This window comes from Sapajus apella, unplaced genomic scaffold (genome assembly GCF_009761245.1).
Source record: "Sapajus apella isolate SASKATOON/1434 unplaced genomic scaffold, GSC_monkey_1.0 scaffold47, whole genome shotgun sequence".
Classification (NCBI taxonomy): Eukaryota; Metazoa; Chordata; class Mammalia; order Primates; family Cebidae; genus Sapajus; species Sapajus apella.
The window spans coordinates 16,285,569-16,311,932 of record NW_022436987.1 but is presented as its reverse complement, the minus strand read 5'-3'; the positions used below and the strand labels follow the sequence as shown (position 1 = coordinate 16,311,932).

General features: G+C 36.4%; 1 protein-coding gene across 2 annotated transcripts in view; it reads right to left on the bottom strand.

The window, feature by feature from the left end:
* Positions 1-2,705: 2,705 nt before the first annotated feature.
* Positions 2,706-26,364, bottom strand: part of NELL1 (neural EGFL like 1) — an 874,275-nt gene continuing 850,616 nt past the window's right edge. For both annotated transcript variants that reach the window (XM_032240986.1, XM_032240987.1), the window contains 4 exons: positions 21,235-21,428; positions 10,022-10,198; positions 7,121-7,345; positions 2,706-5,441 (listed from right to left, as the gene is read on the bottom strand). In XM_032240986.1, coding sequence (XP_032096877.1) covers positions 5,391-5,441; positions 7,121-7,345; positions 10,022-10,198; positions 21,235-21,428 — 647 coding nt within the window. In that variant the 3' untranslated portion in view covers positions 2,706-5,390. The remainder of the gene's footprint in view (positions 5,442-7,120; positions 7,346-10,021; positions 10,199-21,234; positions 21,429-26,364) is intronic.

Sequence of the window (26,364 nt, the reverse complement as noted above, 5' to 3'; positions counted from 1 at the left end):
CAAACACATCATTTGTTTCAGAAATGGAAACATTTATGGTGACTGTTGATGCCTTCTAACAGTAAGTAGGATGCTTATATTCCACTCACTTAAGAAGCAAGTGTTCTCCTTCTGGTAGAAATGAACTAATTACTAGAAATATCTACATTCATACTTTGCTGAAAACACAAAACACTGAATAAATTCTGGGGGTTAGGTATCAGTAAGTGCCATATGATTACAGTGAATGAAAAAATGGGGGAGGAGTGCAGTTAGGGTAAGGAGCAGAGCAATTGATTTATTGACCTAAAAAATTTGGAGTGTTAGCTAACTTTCCAGTGGCCCTCAACCAGGTCTGTGACAAATTGATCCTATGGGTCATATCAGTCCACAGACATGTTATGTATGGTCTGAATTTATTCTTTCAAACCTGGATGAGAAAGGTAAAACTCATAATATCACACATTAAAATTCAAATTTATGGCTTTTTTTGGGCAAAATTGGAAAGTGTGGGAATACTGAGCCCACATCCTCAACTGATTGATAATCAGTGAACAATCAATCAGTGGAGAACTATGAGGTATGCACTCTTATTGACATTGCAGTTTTCATAATTCCTTTCATTAGGGACCTCCTTAAATCACATTGTTCCTTATAATATGAGACATTAAAATCCGTTCAAAGCCTCTGTAATTCTGATTTCTATTTTAGTTTCCTACTCATTAAATAAGTCATTTTCAAATGTCATATATGAAATTAGGTAAAAAAATATATATTTCCTGGGAATGCCTTGTTCACATGGAATCATCTCAGTTATTTACAATATTATTGAAGGTGATTTTATTTTGCATTTAAAAGAAACATTATGATTTCCCATACTTATATTCATTTGGCTCATTACATTATTAAAACAACAGTGCTAAAATATTATAAAACTATGTAAATTTCCCTCTTAACATTGTGCATTTTTTATCATATGAGATTGACATATCAACTGCCAATTAATCTAGATAAATGTTTGTTTCCATGTGTTTAAATATTTCTGATATTTGGCTTCTTAGTTCCTAAAACATTGATTTGCTGACTCAAAAAAAAAGCTTTTATTTTTAAAATTGTAATAACTTTATGTATTGAAAGGTTGCTGCAAATTATGTAAATATCTTCTTGTTTTCTGGTAACCTAAATCATTTCTACCCAAACGCTATGCACTAATATGGTGGACACCAACTTGGAGAGTTGGCTACTACATTCTAGTGCTGTTGTAGTAGTTGTGGTGGTTGTTACTGTTTCTAGATTAAACAGATTCTCTTCTTCCTCTGTGTTTCATTATCCCAGTTTAAAACTATAGCATAAGATGACATCACAGTATTGAACTAGACAACTGATTATGATTGCAAAGGGCAGGAACTAAGAAATCAAATGAAGGAACTGAAGAGGCAGGAAATAAATATAAAGGTTCTATTTTTGGTAAGCATTCCTTGAATTTATTTACAGACATGTTATGTCATCTTTTTATTGCTTTATAATAACTCAATTTAGATATTAAATTTCTTTCTTTTTTTTTTTTTAAAGATTGGGTTTCACCATGATGGCCAGGCTGGTCTTGAGCTCCTGACCTCAGGTGATCCACCCATCTCGGCCTCCCAAAGTGCTAGGATTACAGGCGTGAGCCACAGCGCCCGGCCAGATGTTAAATTTTTAATGGAAAATATGATGTGATGTGTTTTTATTCTTATATTCTTCCTAGGCACATAACAGGAATTCCATAATGTTTACTGAATAGTAGTTAAATATGAATTAACTCAAAGGTAAAAGAATAGACTGTATAAATATGTAAGCGCCTGAAAGGGTGGCTAAATAAATGTATAATTGTTCACAGGTTCCCACTGATCTCTGAACATGTAACTGGCCATCTCATGACTATGGATGCAACATTTGCTCCAGCCTGCTCTTCAGCCTTGTATCATTTGTCCCTTCACTTACTGGCCTCTGGCTCCACTCATGACCTTCAACACGCGGCACTTCTTTCCACCTTGCAGTCCTTATTTCTTTTCCCTGGAAAAATATTCCCATATTACTTAGTATGTATGGCTCTTTCCCATTTTCCAGGTCTTAGCTTGCCTATTACCCTCTTAGAGAGCTCTTCCTTGATCACCTCACCCTATATATAGTGAGATTATCCAGCTCCTCCCCAATTTATTACTTCACAATTTTTTTCTTCCTAGAATTAATATAGCCAGTAGTTATACTGCTCACTTAATTATTTTCTAGCTTATTGTCAGTCTTTTAGATATGAGGCTGCAAAACCCTTAAAGAGCAATTTTCTCTTATTCATCTCTGAATTTGCAGAGCCTGCCACACTACCACTGAATTAGTAAAATAATAAAGGGTGAGTGAATAATAAAATCACAAAACAGGCTATACCTATTGCCTCTTAATGATAGATTTTATTGTATTCTGAGGAGTGTGTGTGTGTGTGCGTGTGTGTGTGTGTGTGTGTGTGTGTGTTTTCTAATCCTCAAAGAAGTAGTTGCCTTTGGAAACTGTTTTTATTTTCCTCAGTTATTTTCCTATATCGGGTAAAAGGCTCTTTGCCATTATGGGTTTAGATATGTTCTGTGGTCTTCAAATATGAATGTTTTACATAACTCATTATTAGAATTTTAATAAAGTAAAATGACAATCAGAGGGACTAGAACAAAGACAATAACAAATACTACACCTCATCCATGATTGTCTTTTAATGTCATCCATACAAACAGAGTTTTAAAAGCTTACTTAAAATATAGAAACACATTTGGCACAGGGAAAAAGGTGTGGGTTAGGTGGTAGTTATAGGTCTATAACTAATTAGCTGTTAACTCTGAGCAAGTCACTTAACCACTCTGAGTGTTGGTTTCCTTATTTGTAGAAGTGAAGGTGAATAATTAGGTCAATGGCTTTCCAGCTGTGCGCTGTTGAAAGTTGTGCGCTGCAGTGGAGTGTGAGGTGTTCCCTTCCAAAACCCACACCAGTCAGAAAAACTCTGCTTTTAGCCAGTTTCCACATTGAAGCACTAAATACAATTTGATTTTTAAAATGAGTCTCATGCTTTAGAATATTTGAAATCCACCAGAGTGGGTTTCCAATGTCTCATAACTTTTTGATACTATGAAAAATTATGAATTCAATATTTACAAGATTTAATTGAAAACCCACTGTACAGAAGACACTATGCTAAATACTAGTAGATGAAGACTGTACCCAGTTAGTTTAAAATCTAACCTATAGCCTGTAGCCATATTTGTAACCATAATTCAAAGAAAATGTATTTTTAAAGTTCATACCAGTACATAAGCACAGATCTATAAAGGTCAGAGTAGGGGAAGTTCTGGGAATGTGTGTACGTGTGTGTGTGTGTGTGCGTGTGTGTGTGTGTGTATTTACATATACATGTTACATATGAATAGATTTATACATAAATGCATTGTAGAATATATGAATATATATTCATATGTAACAAAGATAACAAATATACAATATTATATGCAACAAATATATACACATAACATATTTGTATGTACCCTGGATGTAACAAATTGATGAAAAATTCACTAGATACGTGTCTAGCTAATGTGTGGAACTTTCATCTTTTCTCATATTCTACTGAAACACAATGCTGTTATGCTATTAATAATGAGATTTGACACATGGGATCATAGTGTGCTAATCCCTGACATATTCAGTCACAAATAATTCTTATAAATTAATTCAAAGGTAAAAAAACTGTTTTTCCAACAAAAACGGAAAGGTTTTTTTTAATTGTAAATATTACCCAAAAAATGATATTAAAATTCTCCTCTTCAAGGTTTTATTTATGGAATTAAAACAGAAATGTGTTCTAATTTACCATATCACTGGTCTTTGTAAAATGCAGTATTTAAACTGCTATTATCATAATTCAATACATGAAATTTATTTTATGTCATGAACTTCATCCTCACAAAAAATATTGGGTATCATTTCCATTGGACAAATCCCAATGAATAATGGTTGTCTAAGCATGTAATTTTAAATTAATTATTTGACTAATATTTGATATTTAAATGTTTTTACCATGACTGACTTAACAAGTTAGGTCTTTTTTGATGTTGGGGAGCGAACGAGAATCCATGAACCAACTTAATTCAGAGTAATGATGAATTCAAGAGCTGTGGGTATCACAAACCACTAAGATGTGATTTACCTGAAGCTACAACCCAAGCTTGAATTCTCAACTCAGATAAAATGTCATTTGCACATTTTATTCATTTTGTAAAACTTAATAACTGCCAATTCTTAAAAATATGGTATTGGCTCAAGTGGAAACATTCACTGTTATAAAATAACTTCTGAGTGTACAAATCGATTTTCTTAAAGGTGTCTCCTTCGTGTGTATGAGAGGCAATGTCATTTTGTGGAAAAAAAGTACTGAACAGGAAATAGCAGACTTGATTACCAATCCCAACACACTGTAAATCAACTAGCTCTAAACAAATTAGTTGACTGGAACTCCTTAATTCACACTTCAATAATACAGGGACAATACTTCTGACATGTACTATGATTATAACTTTGTTAATAACTGTGAAGCCTTGTAAATGATTAAGTACTACATAAATCTGACAGAGAGGTAATTTCACTTTCAAAGCCAAGAAAGGCTTTAAACATTGATGCTTCTAAATTGTGGGTTAAAATTTTTATTTAATTTTTTTTATTTTTGCAAGAGACACAAGAGTCCTTTTTAAAATAATTATTTCATTATGTTTTCGGTCCTTCCCTTCTTTGTCATACTTGGCTTCAGCCTGTTTAAGCTGATTGAGTAGGCATTTAAGAAAGTTCAACACTTTGAAATGTAAGTATAGTGCAATTGGACTCTACATACATATTTTCATCAAAACATTTTACAGGGATCTCAGCACTAAGTATGCAGAGATGGGACAAAAATCACAACAGGCAACTTTATTTTAGAATTTGATCCATAAATCAACAAAATAAATAAATAAAAGGAGCAGAGTCTCTATCATGTTAGCACACAAAATAAACAACAAAAAAAATACATCAACGTTTACCATGAGATCACTTAAATGTATTTGCAAATGATCTGATAAGGGAAACATGATTTACAACACGGGAAACTTCTTTTAACAACCATTGACTTAAACACACTGCACTGTAGGTCACCTAGACAAGGTTAGCAAGAATGAGCAAAGTGGTGGGTCCAAAAGGCAACCTCCAAACACCTTCCTCAGATGGAAACTTTGGTAATTGTCTGTGGTTAAAAAAGGAAAACAAACAAACAAACAAAATAAAACAAACCACCAATTCCTATTCTTAATCACGTTGGATGGTCATTTTGTCCATTCTTCTGCGATGAGTCCATTTTAAACACTTCAATTATTCTGAAGACACTCCAAATCCACAGAACAACAGACTCTTCCATTCTGTACATCAAAGAAACGCACGTTAGCCAGCTGAGACACAGAATATAAATTAATTAGCAGTCTGCAATTTTTATACTCACAATAACCCTCTGCATTTTGAGACAAACTTCAAGAAGGCTATAAAAAATGACTAGAAAATAATGCTAGGAAAAAAACTAGAGAAAGAGTAGGAAGGAAAGACCAACAGACCCTCCAGGGTACTGCTTGGCAGAATTCTGTTAGCAGTGCAATTTCACGCACCACCTGCTCTCAGTCCCTACTTGGGACACCTCCCTGGGATTTTCACCTCTTCACACAACCTGTTTGCTGTACTTATTCCAAGTGAGATTTTTTTTCCAAAAATAAATCCCTAAAATATAGCAATTTGTCATTTAAGAAGCTATTTGAAAGTACCCCCAGCAAGTTGCAGGCAAGTCCAAGATGGGTTCCAGTAAGGTTTACATAAAGTCTCTCATGGTGACTATGAAGGGGATAGTGCATAGTTAGGTATATAAATACTTATACATTCATTAAAATTTAATTTCATATACTAACATAAATATGCCTTTACAATTCCACTTAATGATGAAATAAAATAAATAATAGAGGTCTCCATGTCTCCTGGTCATTTAGTTCTCTGAGGCTGATGGTACAGATGGGACCATGAACCTTTTTCAGTATGAGGCCTAATATTATCCTTTTTCTACTGGGGCTACATCTTAAGATGATACTTTCCAGGAAAAAGAAAAAAAATCTACATTTATAACAGCATAAAGAAGCAAGTTGGGAACCTTCCACTGATGCTTGATGCTGAGCCAGGGTTTGATGGGACCAAGTAGACTCCTAGTTTTAACATGTTTAATCATGAGAATCTTAAACAGATGTTTTGGCAGAGACTTGAAATTAACTAATGATTATTCCAAATCAGCTACCACTCCAGCTCTTCATGAACTTTTAAGGGAGAGAATGGTCAGCTTTTTAATCTCAATGACATATGAGGATGTCTCATGAAAACTCCAAAAAAGAAGGGAAATAATCACTGTTAATCAAATGCTACAGGAAGAGTTAGAGGTCCCCAACTTAGGCAATCTGATGATTAAAAAAAGCAAACAGCTTGAGAGGAGTTTTTTCCCTAACATTCACAATTTAATAAAAGAACTTAGAAACTTTTCCAGGATGAAAGGAAGTTGACTGGTTTGTTTCCTTCCTTCCTTCCTTCCTTCCTTCCTTCCTTCCTTCCTTCCTTCTTTCCTTCCTTCCTTCCTTCCTTCCTTCTTTCCTTCCTTCCTTCCTCCCTCCCTCTTCCCCCCACCTTCCCTCTTTTCCTCCTTCCCCTCCTTCTTTCCTTTCTTTCTCTTTCCCTTCCCTCCTCTTTCCCTTTATTTATTTTTTCTTTTTATTTAACATACAGGTCAAAAGAGCCTCTATCAGCCATAATTCAGCCTAGACTCAATTGTCAAAATTCTGTAGTTTAAAGGGAGAAGCAATTATTTTCTTTCATGCTCATTTGGAATTTGCCTTTTTATAGGGTGCAGCTATGATATATTCAGACACATTAAATTCCTATGAGAAGTAAATGTTTTCCAGAGTTTCCACCATGTCCTATTGAAACGTGCATTCAGAAACATCAGGAGTGGACCTCCTGCAAGAGTTCTCTGGCAATTGTTCAAGGCTTCAGTATCCTCAGAACATCCAACTACCTTGCATTTGCAGGTCGTGCAGGGAGATCCAGCCATCGTCCACACTGAGCCACTAAGCCTTGAAATGCCATAGCTGTCCAGGCAAGTTTTTCTGATGTCATAGGCGATGTTATCAGCTAGGCAGGGGTCACTGACACAGCGGGGACAACACTCCCCATCTAAGATGGCTGTATACTCACAGCTCAAGTTGGGGCAAGTGAGTGGCCAGCAATCTACCTCTCCTTCCTGCAGAGGAAAAGCAAAAAAAAAAAAAAGAGGCTCATTATTGTTCCTATGTATAATTTTATTCTGAAAGTCACATAAGGGGAAAGAGAGCACAGTAATTCTTATCACTGAATGTTTCTAGTTGACACCATTATGGATATAATACACTTCCTCCTTGAAGAACTACTACAGTTCGCACTTCTTTCAGAATGCTTTTGCTGACCATCTATACTGCAGTGCACAGAAAGAGTTAGGTCAGTTTCTTTGTGTGCCAAGCATGGCCTATAATTATTTTAACTTGATACTTATAATCACATCATAATTATCAATACAATTCTATATTAATTTTTGAACATTCAGTCTTTGGGCTTGTTCCTTTCTCTCCATCATGTTTAGCACAGTTTTGGTCAATAACAGCTAATACATAAATGAATTACAAGATACTGGCTAGTATATAAAGAGCAATTTCCATGGACACAGGGAGGGGAACATCACACACTGGGGACTGTTTCGGGGTGGGGGGCTAGGGGAGGGACATTAGGAGAAATACCTAATGTAGATGACAGGGTCATGGATGCAGCAAATCACCATGGCACGTGTATACCTATGTAACAAACCTGTACGTTCTGCATATGTACCCCAGAACTTAAAGTATAATAAAAAAAAAGAGTGATTAATTTATATTAAGGTCAAAAGCAGAACCTGAAGCACTGTCATATTTCAGTCAAATTTAAAGTTAATACTGAGCCATGTCAGGAGAACCATTTCAGAATGGTTTTGAATGTCACATGTGATTAGTGAACTTTCTAGATTGCAGTTCAAATGGAGTCTCTGTGTGTCTCAGCATCCAGCACCTGTGGCTTCACTGAGCTGTCCACAATAAAACTATTTCCCTATGCATCCTCTTCCTCTGCTATTACGAATTATAATCTATGGCATTATAATGCATGGTAACTTGTTTAATTGTTCAGTCATCTCCATAAGACTATGGGCTTTGTGTAGGTATAGGCCACATCTGTCCTTCTCACTGTTACATCCTACAAAGTCTGGCACATGCAAAGTCTTGAGGAATATTTGTTATGTATGGCCCACATTATTCTCAAGTAATTCAAAAGTTATATGTTTAACAGCTTCAGTTTTCCTGAGAAATATTCATCTTAGGGGCTGGGATGGAAGAGGATATACCTTTGAAATTTTATCTATGAAAATTTCATGCATTAAATTAATACCAATTCTTCTGGCTGCCTGATGATTAGCTTCTTGGAAAAGAAATGCAATTTTCCAGTCTCATAAGGAAATTAATTCTATAGTTGTACTGATTTGTTTTTCCTTGAGTGGGAGTTTTAAAAAATGATTACAATTTTTATTTATCTGAGTTATACTTCTCAGTAATAGGAGTGATTAAGAAAGATATTCTGTTAAGATTATCTGAACATTCACCTGAATATTTTTAAAAATCTGATGAAAATTTAGAGCATAATTTCTCTGAAAGCTTGTTTTCATATATTACACATAGACTGAGAATCATTAATTCATTTCAGCAAATGTTAAACTTTTAGATACCCAGCTAATAGTTTCCATTACAAATCAACTCAGAATGTTCCATAGTTGTGACTTTACATATGGGACATCACATTCCTAAGACAATGTGTCCTATAAGTCTTCCTATTGCTACAAATCTTTGTGATATAATTTGAAACTGAAAGAACCAGGTCCAGAAATTAAACCTTTTCTCTGGACTTTCTCAAATCTAATTATACCCTTAGTAGCCCTATATTAATGGGCTTTGTGTAGGTATAGGCCACGTCTATCTTGCTCACTGTTAGTTACATCCTACAAAGTCTGGCACATGCAAAATCTTGAGGAATATTTGTTAAGTATGACCCACATTATTCTCAAGTAATTCCAAAGTTACGTGTTTAATAGCTTCGGTTTTCCTGAGAAATACTCATCTTAGGGGCTGGGGTGGAAGAGAATATACTATAACAACATTCATTTCTTTTCTTTTTAAACATGTAGTATCTGAAAAGATTTTCCAAGGTAGGAAGTATTAAAAAAAGCCACTACCACACACTAAGTACCTTCTCTGAGCCAAGTACTGTATTTGTCCTTAATATGTATCTTGTGATCTTTGTAACAGCCCATTCTTCCTCTCAGATGTACTCATACACCCCTGTCCACTTGAGGGAAAGAATAACCAGTAAAATGCTAGGACTAGCCCAAGTTAATCATGTAGAGCTAGCATGTGGGTGGACCAGGTTTAGATTCTAGGTCTCTATGATTAAATCTGTGATATTTATACTATATTTTGTTACCTCTTATATTGAAATTTTTAAGGGTTATGGCATAAGAAATGAAAGATTTAGCTCTGTCAGGACTACAAGTACTAGTCAAGGTTTTAGAAGCTTCCTTTCTTGCAGAGATTTTTCCTGATCTTGATTTCTTATTAGTAATAGCTGTAAACTGTCATTGCTTGGGACAAATCTGTACCACAAATATGTGCTTTTTACTTTGTACAGTGTTTCAAATAAAACCTGAATGTCTTTAGGCAGAGAACATGCCCCTTAGCCACAGACCCCACAGAGTTACCTGTATAGTATTATGAAATATGGGAAACTAGATCCCACAGACAACTGAATGTGTAACCCCTTTCAGAGTAAAGAAAGGCTCAACACGCTGCAAAGGAAGCCAACATACCAGACACCGACACTGCTGACAGCTATGTGTCCAATTGTCTCCACTTCGATACAGCTTGTGACCATTTTGGTCTAAACATTGACTTGTGACCCTGGTGTCACATTCTGGGCAACAGAAAAGGTCAGCATTTGGATTCTGGCAATCACAAGCTGTCCGTCGGCAGAATATCTTGCCATCCTGTTTAGAAATGAAGTAAAGGAGGTTTCATCATTTAGGACATGATGGACAGCTACACTATGAGAACCAAACTTCTTCTTGTCTTAGTCATCCCCGGCCACCTCTCACTCTGTTCAAAACTGAAGCACGCATGTGTGCTCACACAAACATACCCTCTCTTTCCCTGACTTTGCCTGCAGAGCAGAAAAAATAAAAATAGAAACATTTCTAAGTTTAACAAAAAGTCAATACGTTTTTAAAAAATATTTTTCAAAAGGGTTCTTAAAAATCATATTTCTGGCCAACAAGGTGGCTCATGCCTGTAATTCCAACACTTTGGGAGGCTAAGGTAGGTGGATCATGAAGTTAGGAGATCAAGACCATTCTGGCTAACATGGTGAAACCCTGTCTCTACTAAAAATACAAAAAATTAGTCAGGCATGATGGCACATGCCTGTAGTCCCAGCTATTTGGGAGGCTGAGGCAAAAGAATCACTAGAACCCAGGAGGCAGAGGCTGCAATGGGCGGAGATAGCGCCACTGCACTCCAGCCTAGGTGACAAAGAGAGACTGTCTCAAAAAAAAAAAAAAATCATATTTCTAAGTAAGAACTATAAGCAAACTAAGCAGCTAAAAATGCATATAATGATCAATAACTCATTTGAGTGGAAAATCATGCTCCTGTATTTCCATGATACCACTTAACATATTCAAATGCGTTTGTCTAATTACACTCCTGCCCTAACTGTGAAAGGAAGTCTGATTATACACTTTATACAGAAGAATTAACTTAGGCCCAGCAAGGTTAAGCCACTTATCCAAGATGAGATAGGTAGGTAGTGGTTTTCCAAGCAGCACCACCAATGGTTATGGTTTCAAAATATTTTTCTTCTGCAAGATCACCTTAAGGTTGTGTATTAGAGGGGGTTATAATCAGGTGCCTCCTTCGACCTTATGGAAGTTTTCCATATTGTAAGCACAGTACAGTTTTTGGAGTATTGGCTCTGAGGACTCATAGTTAGAAAAAATTGAAAATCAACAGCACTTAAGCAGTAAGACTACACATTTTGCAGCATGTCTTTGTTTTTATATGTCTATTGCTTATAGTAATTTATTAAACAATGTTCTTCATTGCTGAAAATGTAAGGTAAGAACTGTCATCGATGACCCTTCCTGGTCATAACTAATTTGTTGAATATTTTAAAAAACCATAGAGTCTCAGGGCTGGAAGGTACCTTAAAGAACATATAACCAAATCTCCTGACCTACCGTTGAATCCTCTTTATAGCAGCCATATACAAAAGTGTTCCAGTATGTGCTTGAGGCTCTCCAGTCTTGAATTCACCAATATGGAGAGAATTCAGTGTGCATCTCTGTACATGTCGGAATGCAAAAATCAGACTTCTCATGACTTCTATCCATTGATCTGAATTCATACTTTTGGTAATAATAGAACTCCCAACACTTTCTGTCATATTTCAATTCTTAAGTTTTTAGAAGACAGTTGTTAAGTATTCACTGAGATGTTTCATCTCTAGGTAAACATCTCTAATTTCTTAACCAGTCCCCATTGTTATAATCCTATCACTGTCACGGTTGCCTTATCTTTCAAAAGCTTTATTTACAATAATCATCATCGTCATCCACCATAAATTTAATACTTACCTTCTGTTACACATTGTGCAGAGACATTTATATATATGATCACATTTAATCCTGATAATTTGTGGAATATGAATGTATATCTCTTTCTCAAATGAGGTAGCTGAGAGTTAGAGAACTAAGTATAATAATTCAGTAATGGTCTTTGAAGAAAGAGCGATTGAGTCTCACGGTCACTTTGTATTAAGCACTTTATTTTCTTTAATGCAGGCTTTTTTCAATGAAGTCATATGCCACACAATGAAATTTTGGTCACTCTCATACTACACATACAAATGTGGTCCTATAGAATTTTAATGAACCTGAAAAATTCCTGTCACCTAGTGACATCACAGCCATTATGTAGCGCAATGTATTACTCATGCATGTGTTTGTAAGAATGCCTGTGTTAACAAGCCTACTCAGCTGCCAGTTGCATAAAAATATAGCACCTACAGTCATTTATAGTACATACTACTTGATAATGATTATAAATGGCTGGGTTACTGGTTTATGTATTTAGTATACTATCCTTTTTAATCATTATTTTAGAATACATTCTTTCTACTTATTAAAAAAAAAAAAAAAAAAAAAAAAGGAGAGATAACTAAAATGGCCGCAGGCAGGTCCTCAGGAGGGGAGATAACTAAAATGGCCGCAGGCAGGTCCTCAGGAGGGGAGATAACTAAAATGGCCGCAGGCAGGTCCTCAGGAGGTATTCCAAAAGAAGGCATTGTTATCATACGAGATGACAGCTCTGTGCATGTTACTGTCCCTGAAGACCTTCCAGTGGGATAAGACATGGAGGAAGATATGGAGGTGAAAAACAGTGATATTGATGATCCTGACCCTGTGGAGACTTAGGTTAAGGTGTGTGTTTGTGTCCTAGTTGAAAAAAAAAATTAATAAATTTTTAAAAATTAAAAATTGAAAAAGCTTCTAGAATAAGAGTATAAAAATATTGTACAGCTGTGTAATGTATTTATGTTTTAAACTGTTATTAGAAAAGAGTCCAAAAGTTACAAAAATTTAAAAGCTTATAAAGTAAAATAGTTACAGTAAGCTAAGGTTAATTTGTTATTGGAGAAAAAACTTCTTTTTCTAAATTTAGTGTTGCCCAACTACACAATGTTCATAAAGTATACAGAAGTGTACAATAATATCCTAGGCCTTTACATGCAGCCAACATTCACTCACCGACTCACCTACAGCAACTTCTAGTCCTGTAAGTGCCATTCATGGCAAGTCTTCTATACCGGTGTGCCTTTTTTTTTTTTTGTCTTTTATATGTATTTGTACTGTACCGTCTCTATGTTTAGATATACAAATATTTACATATTATTTATTAATATGTAACATATTATTACAAAATGTTATGATTGCCTACAATATTCAGTATAGTATCATGATATACAGGTTTATAGCCTAGAAGCAATAGACTATATCATATAGCCTAGCTGTGTTGTAAGCTATGCCATCTAGGTTTGTTTAAATATACTCTATGATGTTGACACAATGATGAAAAAGCCCTAATGACTTATTTCTTTATCCTTGTCATTAAGTGATGCATTACTGTATTTACTTTCTTTAGTTATGCCATAGTGTTGGCTTATACTGAGCTTAATCAAGATTAAAGCCTCCTTAAGCCCTATCCCATCTTGTGCAGTTTAGGGGCAGCAAATATATAACTTGATGTTTATCTCTGTTGCATTTCATATTGTTAGATCCATTTCATCTCTTCTGCCTGTCACAATGTTTTGTAAATGCTATTTCTGTCATCTACCATAGATCACCCTCCTTCACAGCTTAGTGACATCTGAAAACTTGATGGACTTGCCCTCAGGGTCTTTATCTACTTCATCCATAACAACGCTGAATAATCAGACAGGGCTTGCTGAGATGTTCAGTGTCTGCTAAAGTGGAAACCTTAAAAGCTTTATATTCTTTAAGAAGAATGGAAAGGAAACATACTGGCTACAATATAATAACAGGTTGAAAATGCATTGTGTGCATTGGCTCTTTTACTATAAAAATAACAAGAAATCGTGGTGTTTCAGAAATATCAAGAGATGAAAGCTTACACATACACACATATACATTTACATATGTAGGCAAACGTGTGTATATATAGAGAAAGCAAGAGACTAGATTTTAGCAAGTGAATGGAATCAGAGAATTCAGCTAGTCAGAGCAAGGAAGTGTTCTGATTCTAGGAATTTCCCAAAAATTGGCCCTTGGCTTACAGCTCATATACCATTATTTTAACTCACCAATATATTTTGCTTGTGTTGTCATGGCCCCAAATGACTCCCTGAAGACTTATTTTAACCAACAAAAACTAAACAAAGTAATGATAGCTACAACATGAAGCCATTTGATCAGCTCAGCTTCCAATGGCACACTGTCACTCTTCTCAAGTGTAGAAGGATCATGCCTCGGGAACCAGCATGGCTGGGTCTGTGGCTGGCATCAAACAAAGGGATAAATTCTTACCGCACAAGATGCTATGACACCCAATAAGAATGTCAGTTGTCTTCCCACGTGCTGATTAAAAGAATAAGAATAAATGGATAGCCTCCAGGGTTTGTGCAAAATAAAGCAATTTCACATCTCATCAATTATGTGAAAATGCCAAGTAGGCCCCTCTTAGCTTCTAACGTGTTTCAGAACAATGGCTATGTTCACTTTGCCTTTGAATTACAGGGTGACTGTCAAGAAAATCATTTTTAATAATGAAAATGTCACAGGTGGCTCCATTAATACAATGAGAATGCCATTATAAAACCTCAGCTCACAGAGCACAACCACTCTAGAAACTACATTTGGGAAGAGTATGGAGACCACTGACAACAAGCATCCTTTTTGGCATAGATCTTTGAGGCTATTCCCAGAGCTTGACCTCTATGCCCACTTGGGTGATTTGAACATTCCCTACTTATATGTCAAAGATATATTTTCCCAATCTTCTGCCACAAAAACTGTTTTTATGCAATTTTGTACTATAAGTTCAATGACAAGCAATTAATAACTATTGTAATAATCGCTTCTGAATTTTAAAAAGTGACATAATTTTTTCCTATCAAATAAATCATACATTGTTTCTTATTATGCCATGGAAAACTATAGATGTTTTTGCTATTAATTACAGATTTTAATATGGAATAGTCAACACACTGATATATTTACTCCAGATTACATAATATCACTCTTGTTTTTTTCTGCCATAGTGTTTTGTAACTTTCAAATCAAGAAAGTGGACATAGGTCAGATTATTTCTATAAATCAAATAGGTCAGATTATTTCTGTAAAATAGTAATATAAACTTTGGGTTGGAAAACTGATGACCACAGTCCAAACTCAATCTGATGCCTGCTTTTGTAAATGAAGTGTTATTAGAACACAAGCCCCCTTGTTCATTTACATTTTGTCTGTGGATTTTTTCACACTGCAATGGCAGAATTTAGTATTTGGGATAGAAGCTTTATGGTCTACAAAACATGTAATATTTACAACATGACCCTTTAAAGAAAAAAACCTGCTGATGCCTGATAAAGACTATGAAATTACGGCTGGTAATCTACACAGGCCTACTTTAATTTCTCACACACAAATTTATAGGGCTGTGATTTCCAGTCTTTTCACAAAGTATTAATTTTTGCCTTCAGGTCACAGGCCACAAATTAGTCCCTTAGTCCTTTCTAACACCTGAGGTATAAACACATTTAGCAATCATTTTATCCAGTTATCCCATTTTAATGAAGAAGAAACCAAGCCCAGAGAGAGAAAATGCCTTTTCCATGTAGAAAACTAATAACAAAACAGAAACTTATCCCTAACCTGAACTTCCGTAATAGTGAGTTTCCACTGTGATGCACCTTTGTATCATGAGGAGGCTGGGGGATAGAAAACAATCTTTTAGATAAAATGATATCAGAAGGATTCTTGGGGCAAAAGTTTTCAAAGTAGCAGTCCTCAAACTAGCAGCACTACCTTCTCCTGGGAACTACTGAGAAATGCAAATTCTTGTACCCCACCCCAGATCTACTGAACCAGAAAATGCTGGGGGTAGAGCCAGTGATCAAAGTTTCACAAGCTCTGAAGGTGATTCTGGTGCAAAGCTTCAAAATCACTGATGGAGAAACAACATCACCCAGTCAGATGGGGAAGTCGCAAGGAGTAATGTTCAAGCTCCTGCAAGGAAAAAGCAGGGTTTTGAACACTACCACAGGAAAAAAAGTTGATGAAATGAAAACAGATGCCCCTGTTCCTTGACAGGACCCCTGGAGTTTTGAGTGTCAAACAAAACCTGCCAATAAGTTCCTTTTTCCAAGAAAAAGAAACACAATCTTAGAGCCTGCACAGCCAACTCCAGTCATCAAAAACACCATAGACAGAAAAATATGTATAATGCTTCTAGCTGGGTTCAAAGAGCAAGGCAAAACATTTTTATGAGTAGTTTGCTGGAATTCAGAAAGTGTACCTCTACCCTGGCCCCAGGCACAGACTAGATTCATCCCTGGCTTTATCCTGTGAGTGTTATACTTAGGAAGACACGACCAGTATCCTGACAGCTTCTTGCAGATCAGGTGATTTCTCCTTGCCAGAAAGAGATACATGAGTGCTTGCGGTGTCCCTGACATGGCCATCTCTTCAGTTTCTGGGAATAGGTTTACATAAACCAGAACAGATGGCTATGATTCCAGCCAATCTCATGGCAAAGGTCTTCACTTTGCTTTCCCTTTCCACAGTAATTTGTCCCTGATTTTATTATAACATGGAAGTTTACTGGTTATTTATAGTATCCCTTTCCCTACTTATCTCTGTAGTCCCCAGAAAAACTCAAGACCTAACACTGCTCAAGTCTTTAGTATTACTTTGTTTACAAGTTGAATGCTACTCACATTTTTTTTAACTGCATGAAAGCATAAAAACAAAATCTGGCCTTCACATTTTGCTCTCTTCCTCCCAATAGATTATCCAGTTACTACTCAAAATTGCATAGGTATAGGTATAAGTGTAGGTGTACATGTAGGTATAGATGTAGTGGCATATAAACCCAACTTGCAGACCCTCGTTCTTACTCTTATCAGTGGCACCTGAATCCTGTTCACCCAAGAAAATGGGCATCTATGTATCAAACATGTTACTCAGGAGCTTTTATTTTGCTCAAAGAATAGGGAAGACATTACCACAGACACAAAGTGTCTAGCATCATCACTCATCAGGACCCATTTTTCACTTCTGCATTTTCTCCCATTAGATCTTTCTTATCTATCTCTCTTTCAGGCTTTCATCTTTACTCCTCTGAAGCTTTACATCAGCCCAAGTGATTTCTTTCTAGTTAGCTTCTATCTGCTCATGCCATCCATCACGCTGTCAATCAGACCTTGATTGGGCCCTGCCAATTCTAAATGTCAAATCTCTTATGAACATTTGCTACCCACAGGATGAAGTCTAAATTTCATGACCTGGCTCTGTCTCTAACCTTTCTCTGCTGGCTCATCATTGACTATACCCTTCTTATACTCATACTCTTTTTGCTCCTGATATTCAAGCTCATCATTCACTTCATATTTCTAACACAATATGTATTCTTACACTTCTGCATCTTTGCTCTTATGGTTCCCTCTTGTTTGGGATTCACCTTCCTCTACATCTTTACTTCACTAAATTCCTCATCCTTTAAGGTCCTCTTCAAAGATCACCTCCTCTCTAAAGGCTTTCCCTATTCCCTTCTGCATCTTCGCAGAATATAATATTCAGTCATCCCTCAGTATCTCTGGGGGATTGGTTTGAGGACCTCTGCACAGATACCAGAATCACAGATGCTCAAGTCCCTTACATAAAATGGCATGGTATTTGCATATAACTGTATCGTATTGCAAATTACCTATGCATATCCTCCCATATACTTTAAAACATCTGTAGATTACTAATAATACCTAATAGGATGTAAATAAAATATTTATATGATATTATTTTAAATTTGCATTATCTTTACTTTATAAATATTTTTGATCTGGTTGAATTCACGAATGTAGAACCCACAAGTACAGAGGGCGGATTGTGCTTCCCCTTTTGTGTTCCCACAGCAAATTGTTCATAGCTCTACTATATATGACAAGTGGTTAGTTGTTTTTGTATCCATTTCCCTCTTCATCGCCATGAGCTGAACTACTTATAGTAAAATACTACATTTCCTTGAAACTAATAGGCTGGGGACATCTCTACTTCCCCATGTAGGACAGGCAGAAAATTAAGATGTCTTCCTAAAGTCCTGTATAAATTTATGAATAGAAGAGCCACAGATGGGTATCTATGAAAAGAAGTTGGGCTGTAACCAAGATTTAGGAATCAAGCCAAGAGACACAACCATTATTCATCTGGGTTTCTGTGGTCTAAATAATGCTGGAGGAACATGAGTTTTCATCAATGCAGCAATCTTTCTGTACCTAATTAGGTGGTCTGAAGGTGCACAAAAACATTGTTACTGCCAAGGAAGTACACAGAATCTAACAAAAGCCCAAATCCATTTATGCTAGCCTAGCTTCACCATTGAACTCTATTCATCTGTGAACATGTTTCAAGGCCTTTTTTTCAATTACCATGAAACACTGTCAGCTAATCTGGTATACTGACTCTCACAGGGAGAGGTAGCCTTTTGAAAGAAATTTGACTCCACTTCTTTCAGCAGTAAGCCTTGACCCTTTGTCGGTTTGTGTAATTCTACTGTTGTATAGTTTGATGATATTTAAATTTGAAATGTCAAGGATATGATTGAAAAGACAGTACTTTATACCCCAACCTTGATTTTATTTCTTAGCTTCCAAGATGATGCCACTATAATTGTCCATTTGGATGTGTAAGTATTGGAGATATTTCTTATCAAATTGAAATAGAGCACTTTCAACTTCAAGTAATGGAAACAAACAAGGAAGGCCACAAGCAGTTCATTTTATAAGGGTGACTTACAGAATCTGATTCAGGATTCTTAATTCGGCTCCTAACCCAGGCTCTCCTCCCCCTTCACAACCTCTGGGAAACTGTGCTATAAATGGGCAATGAATACATTTAGAACACAAACAAAAGATTTATGTACAGAAATCTGCCTAGTACTTTATTCAGAAATTGGGGTGGTTTGCAGTGAAGGTGCATCATATTAACAAAATTAGACTACAAGAATTGCTCATCCCTTTGGCAATTTCAGTCTAATTCTCATAAGACTTTGGAAACACTTTAGGATTCAAAACAGAATAAATCGATTTAGGCTGCTTGGATTATTAACACAGTTAATTAAAGAAGCTCTGGGAAATTTTCAATGAATAGTAAGTTCCCTGCTTCATTTTGGCTTAAATAAAACAAAAACTGAAAGAGGAATTTTACTCTCATACTAGTCAAGACTCCACTAATATCCCTTGCCTATTCCAGGGACTGGGGACGAAGAAAGCCCAAAAAGGATGTGGGGATATGTAATGATCATTCTCAAAAGTTTTAAAACACAATGTTTTCTTGAAATGACCTAGTAAAGAATTCATCCCCATTCTGCTGGCTGAATGAGGGACCAAACTGCTATCCTCTTCTATAAGAAATTATGGAAATCTTCTAAACCACAGCGAGATTTTTATTCTTTTAAAAAATTTTGCCCTTTGGCCTGGTGCAGTGGCTCATGCCTGTAATCCTAGCACTATAGAGGGCAAGGTGGGCAGATTGCCTGGGCTCAGGGGTTCGAGACCAGCCTGGCAATACAGTGAAATCCTGTCTCTACTAAAATACAAAAAAAAAAAATGTCAGGTGTGGTGGTGTGTGCCTGTATTCCCAGCTACTCTGGAGGCTAAGCCAGGACAATTGCTTGAACCCAAGAGGCAGAGGTTGCAGTGAGCTGAGATCCTGCCACTGCACTCCAGCCTGGGCGACAGAGTAAGATTCTATATCTAAAAAAGGAAAAAAAAATTGCCCTTTGAGTCAGCACCATGTGGTTAAATATTATACTTAATAACTTCAAAACCACTTGAGGGAATGTCTCACTAGTCATTTACATAGTCCTGCATTGAAAGTTTGACCTCAGTCAAGTTAGATTACCCGTTACCTAATTGGTTTTAAATATACCAATAAATATAATCTGTAGAGTGTTACAAGACATCTGACAAGATGGACAAACCATGAACTTTGAGCCAAGCTATTGGAGTTCATGTCACAGCTTAGACATTTATATCTTTAATATTTAGGACAAGTTACTTTATCCCATAGAAATTCAGTCTTTCAAAGTAGTGCTGTAAGAAGTAAACATGATGCTGTTTTTTTGAATTACAGGGTGGTTGAAACGTAGCAGGTGCTCCAATATGGGAAAACAAACCTAAATTGTTGTGCAGGAAACAAGGTTTATGTGAAAGGGGGAAAAAACAGGTGTTATGGGGTAATGATCTAAGCACTTGTTAATGTGGTCCTCCTAATTAGGTGTCCACAGGTCTGTGGAGGTGTGGCGGATGAAGGCAGATGAAGGACAGTGGGTGAACTGGATGATTTCTTAAGGCTGATTTCAGCTCTGTTTCTTGGGAGCACACTGGGAATTTATCAGGACACTTGGCTCTCTAAGAGGCTACACTAAGCAAGTAATTTCTCTTGGTTCCCATGCCCATAAAGCCCAAGATTAAATACTTCCATCCCAACAGACATAGACATACAAGGCAAAAGCTACAGTACAGCAATAACAGAGAAAAATAAATTGCCAAGATCAATAAAAGAAGAAATAAAGCACAAGGAGATCAAACACTTTAATGGACCCATTTTACAAAGCATAAAGCAAAACCAAATGATGACAGAATTTTATTTTCATAAGCATTAAACTCACTTCCAAACAACTTAATATAAGGAATAGTCAAGCACTGAGAATAACAAAGAAGACATCCATTTCTAAGAGGCCTCATACTATCATTATCATTTGTTCAAAATGAAAGTTCACCTGTCTCAGCACTGGATGCAAGTATTTTGGCCTTGCTTTTCTAGATGATGTCATAAAGTGAGCAAGTTCATGCAGGCAGTGATTTTAGGCAAACAGTAGTTTTAATCAGCAAATTTGTATAAGTGTGGGATGAGGGCTCATTAAAACTCTCACCCAACCAAACTTAAAGACACTGCAGGCTTTCAGTGGGAGGACTATCGTTGTCTTTTCTGCCCTGCTTCCTCTTCCCTGCCGTTTCTTCTCGACCTCACACCTCACTTTCCACTAAGAACACAATCAAGTCAAAGCAGGTTTCCCTGCCCTTCAGCATCATCATTAGCTGTAGTGTAGACAAGAACAGGAGAAACCTGTTCGAGAACTAAAGTGAATAGCAAGAGGGAGAGAGGTGGGGAGGCAGAAAAGTTAGGGAGGAAAAGAAAGAACAGTGTCAATTTCTGCTGAACCACGTTAGCCTCACCTTGCAGGAGCAGACAGAACACCTGTCTTCTTTCAAGGTCCACACCTGGCCATTGCGCTTCATCCCCCCTTCATGAGGGCAGTCACCAGAGCAGGAGGGCCCAGAGGGGCAGAGGCAGTCAAAGCCCCCTGCCAAGTTGATGCAGGCAGAATCGTTCCAACAGGTGTGAGTTCCTAAGGCACATTCATCAATATCTGCAATATAGGAGGCACAGAGGCTTAGCCAAGGCAACTTAGAGAATAGCCGTCATTTACAGCAACATTAACTTACAACATTGACCATTTACCTTGTGGCAGGTATTGTGCCAAGCTGTTCACATGCATTATCTCATTTACACTGCAAGTCAGTTCAGCTCTGTGTGAGAGGATTTGTCCTTATTCCTATTCTGCAAATAATGGAGCTGAGGTTTATAGACTTAAATAGCATGGCTATCATCATACAGCTAGTAAGTGGCTGATCTGAGACTCAAACCTCCAGGTAGGTGCCTGACTCCAACTACTAAAACATCCAGTTGCAGTTAGGAACTGCTTTTAGGATGTTCTTAAGAACAATTTCATCCAGAGGCCATAAACACTGTTAATTCATTAACAGTATGCATACAACCCATGGAGATCTGGGTCTTTTAGAAAAGATGTGAATATATTAGCCACTGAGTAGGAACAACTGGGCAATTTGGGCAACCTTGAGACAATTAGACTGCTCCTAGATCCTACAACCAAGGTTGAAGGAAGTCGGAACATTTCTTGAGAGGAGCCTTTTATAATCAAAGCCTTACTATACAAATGGCCAGCAGAATTTTTGTCCATGCATAAAAAATGATAACAGAGCTACGCGGATGGATGCTGATGAAAATATATTGTCCTGCTCTTTATTGACAGCCAATAATTGAATAAAAACATAAATCCAGTCAGAGCATTCTGACATTTAAAGCTTCAGTGACCTTAACAACATCTCAAACACAAACCTGTCCAACCCTGGTTTAAGTCCTTCCCCAAAAGGCAATCCATTACCTTACAAAATACCTGATTCCACCTTTGAATAACTCTTTTGGAAATGTCTCCCTTAAACGGAGATGAAATATATGACCAAGTGACTTCTACTCATTGGTAGAAGTACTGGTACTTAGTGTCTGAGGCCATTCAAGAAGTGTCTGCTAGTCTACTTGGTTTTCGTCTACCTGCTATGCATAAGTTTCTTTCCACATGGTGCAATACAAAGCAGATGACATTAAGAAATTCTAATAATATTTCTAGAAGTTACTTCTTTCCAAGATCTACTTTTGTCTTTGTCTTACCAATTTTAGCCTTAGTTAAGACATTTCATTAATGAACAATGACTTCTCCTTTGAAAATTATAGAAAAGATTCCAAATTATGATGCCTATATTCCAAGTCAACTACTATAAAGCCTCACTATATCTGCTCACTGTTACTAGTCATGCCCATGCCATTCTCAGTGTATTTGAACATATGGTGCTCCTTTCTTATGGCCTCTCTTTCTATTCTCTTATTCTTCTCAACTAAAAGGAGCTTTAAATGTGGGAGTCAGGTGACCAATGTTTGAAACCAAGCTCTTACTTTTTAGTTGAGTGCTTACATATATAGTCATTTTACACATAACTGTATATTCTTTGACATGTTACTTTGCTTTTCTCTCATTTATCTTCTATATACACTATACCCACACAATCTATGGTCTTGCAAAAATTTTAAAACCCAGCATAGCATACAAACGCCATCTAACACTTCAATTGTTATCTTTCGTCACCTCCTTTTTCATCAACAGCAATGAATACAAAATTTCAGTTAAACAGAAGGAATACATTCCAGAGATCTATTGTCAAACGTGGTGACTATAGTTAATAACAAGGTACTGTATTCTTGAAAATTGCTGAGAACACTTTTGCCAAAAAGAAATGTGTATTAAATAACACATATATTACTTAGCTTGATTATGTAACCATTCCAGAATGTATTCCTATTTCAAAACATCATGTTGTATACCATAAATACATATAAATTTTGTCAACTGATCTTTTTTAAAAAAAGCAATAGGAGATCCACAAAGAGGTCATATTGTTTCCTATGAAACAACAGTGGCTTAGAACATGCTTTTTCTTATTAAGGGGGTAGTCTCTCTCTCTTTCTCTACTTTTTCTTGGCCTATAGGGAGTGAGGTGAGGTATAAATTATTTGATAAGCACTTTCCTTGCTGTGCTACTTTCACTCCTACGCAGTCTTCAAAATTCAGGGTAAGCATCACCATCTCTTATATGGCAAGACAGTCACTATAGACATTTTGCTTTCTCTGTACCTTAGACACAATTCTATCCTTGCATTCATCTCTCAAGAGTTACATGTTTAGTATATCTACCTCCAGAGAGAGTGAGCTCATTGAAGGCAGACACTAAATTTTATTCCTCTTCCCAGTGCAGAGTACAACAGAATGCTGTATGGATGTCCGACATATTTATTCCATTTAACTTTCTTAGGAAATTCACAGACTGAGACTATGATGATGCCTATTTTGTCAAAACTTGTTCTCTAGAGTGTTCAATAAGTATAAGGCATTACCACAACCCTGCCCCTCCCTCAGGGAACACATTTTGTTGTTGAGTTTGCATCTGTGAAGGCTCTTGGGTCTAATTTAAAGTAGGAAAAATACAGAAAATTAGTAACCACATTGAAGTAGGGGCAATGCCCTGTCCCTTCCCCAGGAAAAAACATTTGATTTTCTGTCAAATGCTTGAGAACAAGGGCAGAGGGAGCCATTAACAAATGGCTCCAGAAATTGTCTGGAAGTATAATTTCAACCCATCCACCATCAGTGGCTACAAAAGGGCCTGTAATTTATGGCTTTCTCTAAAATAATGTCTAAATTGACAACTAATGCCCAGCTACATTATGCTTTTAAAATATTTGGTTATTTTGCATTGATAACATTACAAGCATATTGGTAGTGATTTTCTCTCATAAATTAAGAAGACTGTGCATAAACATACCTATTGTGCACAATAAAAACAGGTCACAAAACCAGAATTTGCTTTCACTTCTCCAGAATGAAAATATTTCACAGTTGAATATAGGACCATATTGCCTACAGAGTTCCATGTAATTGCTTTACTTATGACACAGAAATCTAATTCTGCTTCCATGCAATTTAACAGATTTATGGAAAGCCAGATGTTAGCAATTATGGAAACCAACATTATTCATATTCTTAGTAATACAGACCTGTTTGCTCTGCACAAACTCAACTTAATCTATTATACATATCCCAAGGCATCCAACGGGAAGAAGCACCCTATTTACATATTGCAACTGTTGTTCTCTGCTGAGCAAACACAAAGTTATTCACTCATGAGACTTACCCAAATCATCAGACAGGCCTCCCAATGACAAACAGGCAATGAAAGAAAGATTAGATGAAGTATTTGAGTATTTTGTGCTCAAATCTATTAACATTAGAATGTACTTGTTTTTTCTCATTGTAAATAATGGCTGGCTGTGATCTCTTTGTGTTTCTTCTTATAAATTCATTATTTAAAATGCTTCATGCTCCAATGAATTTTTTTCCAATAAAATTCCATGGCTAAGCTTGCATTAGAACTAATTTTCTTGCATTAACATTTTCACAATTTCTGAAAGCTATTATTATTGTACTCAATTTTGCTCTTAAAAAAAAAAAAAAGTCTAGTTGTGCCAAGTCAATCTGCTTTCTTCTTTGATGTGAAGTTCTTAGGTTAACTTGAGCATGTAAGAAAATGTAATTCAGAAATGTTTATATCAGCAGCAATCAAACCAATCCCAACCTAGCTACAAACAATTTTCCTACCCTCAAGACAAATGGTTCTGCAGAAGTTTTAATAGCATAACAACTGTACAAGTACTTGCCTCAGGAGCTAATAGTTCTACAGGTTGATTTCAGAGATCAAAAGAAACATTTTACCAGTGGCTTGGTAACAGGTCAAAGGAGTGAACTTTTTCTTTACTCCATATTCCTCTTTCTTGAATGATTTTTCAGTACATCTAGTCTTATTTTCAAACTCAAATTGGTGATGTCAGAAAACAAAACTTTACCTAGGGTTTAAATATCCAGCTGTGTGTGTGTTCCTATGTGGAAATCATTACCAGACATGAGTGGCTCAGGAATGAGAAGAGAGCTTGGGGATTTATTAATGACAGACAAGCTAGCACATAGATGCCTCTCTGATAGCTGAAACAGTTTTGCTTTATACAGTGGCAGAGAGAAAATTAAGGGGGAAAATATATTATTAGCAAAATAAGTAAAATAATCAAGTAGCAAAATCTGAAGTCTGATGTAACTTGCAAAATAAAAGGCTAATGAAATTTTAACCTGCACAAGGAATTTCAAATCCAGAATAAGCAGTGGCAGCCAGGTTCTATCATGTGCTGGCCATACCACATTTGGATATTGTATTCCCTTTAGCACACAGACTATGAAGAATGAGGTTGTCACACTTAGAACATGTCAGAAGAGATCCATTAGCCTGATGAGGGGCTCAAACTCATCTCACTTTGGCAAAACACAAGATGTTCAGCCTGAAAAGACAAAGACTAAAGGAAGAGATAAGTGAGCGATAGCTTCATCTATTTGAGATGCTCTTATGTATCTTTTAGGAAGAATTTTCAATATCCCTTTAGTATTACCTCTTCATTCCCAGTTCCAGCCCCAAACCCTCCCTGAGTCAGGAAGCAACCCTTTTCTATGCTGTTCCCTTGTTTGGTGTATAATTTTGTTGCTTTGCAATGAATCTTCCCCTTTCATTTAATTAAGGAGACTCTCTCTTTTGGCAAAGGAAAAATAAAACACTGTTTTGGCTCACTATTTCCTTGATCCAGATTTTATTTCCTAGTATCTACAACTAGCAGCTCTCCCCATTTACTCATTTTCATTCTCTCCTGAATGTGTGCAAGCTTCCATGGGACCCTCTTCTCAAAGGCTAAATCTTGAAGTTTCTCATAACCACTAATTTGCAAAATCATCACCCTTGCTTAAAAAATGTTATAACAAACATTGTTATTGATTATTTCAGCCTAAGAGCTCCTCACTCTTTGATGCTTCTGGAATATAATATTGACCTCTTCAGCCTATTATCTTTTCATTATTT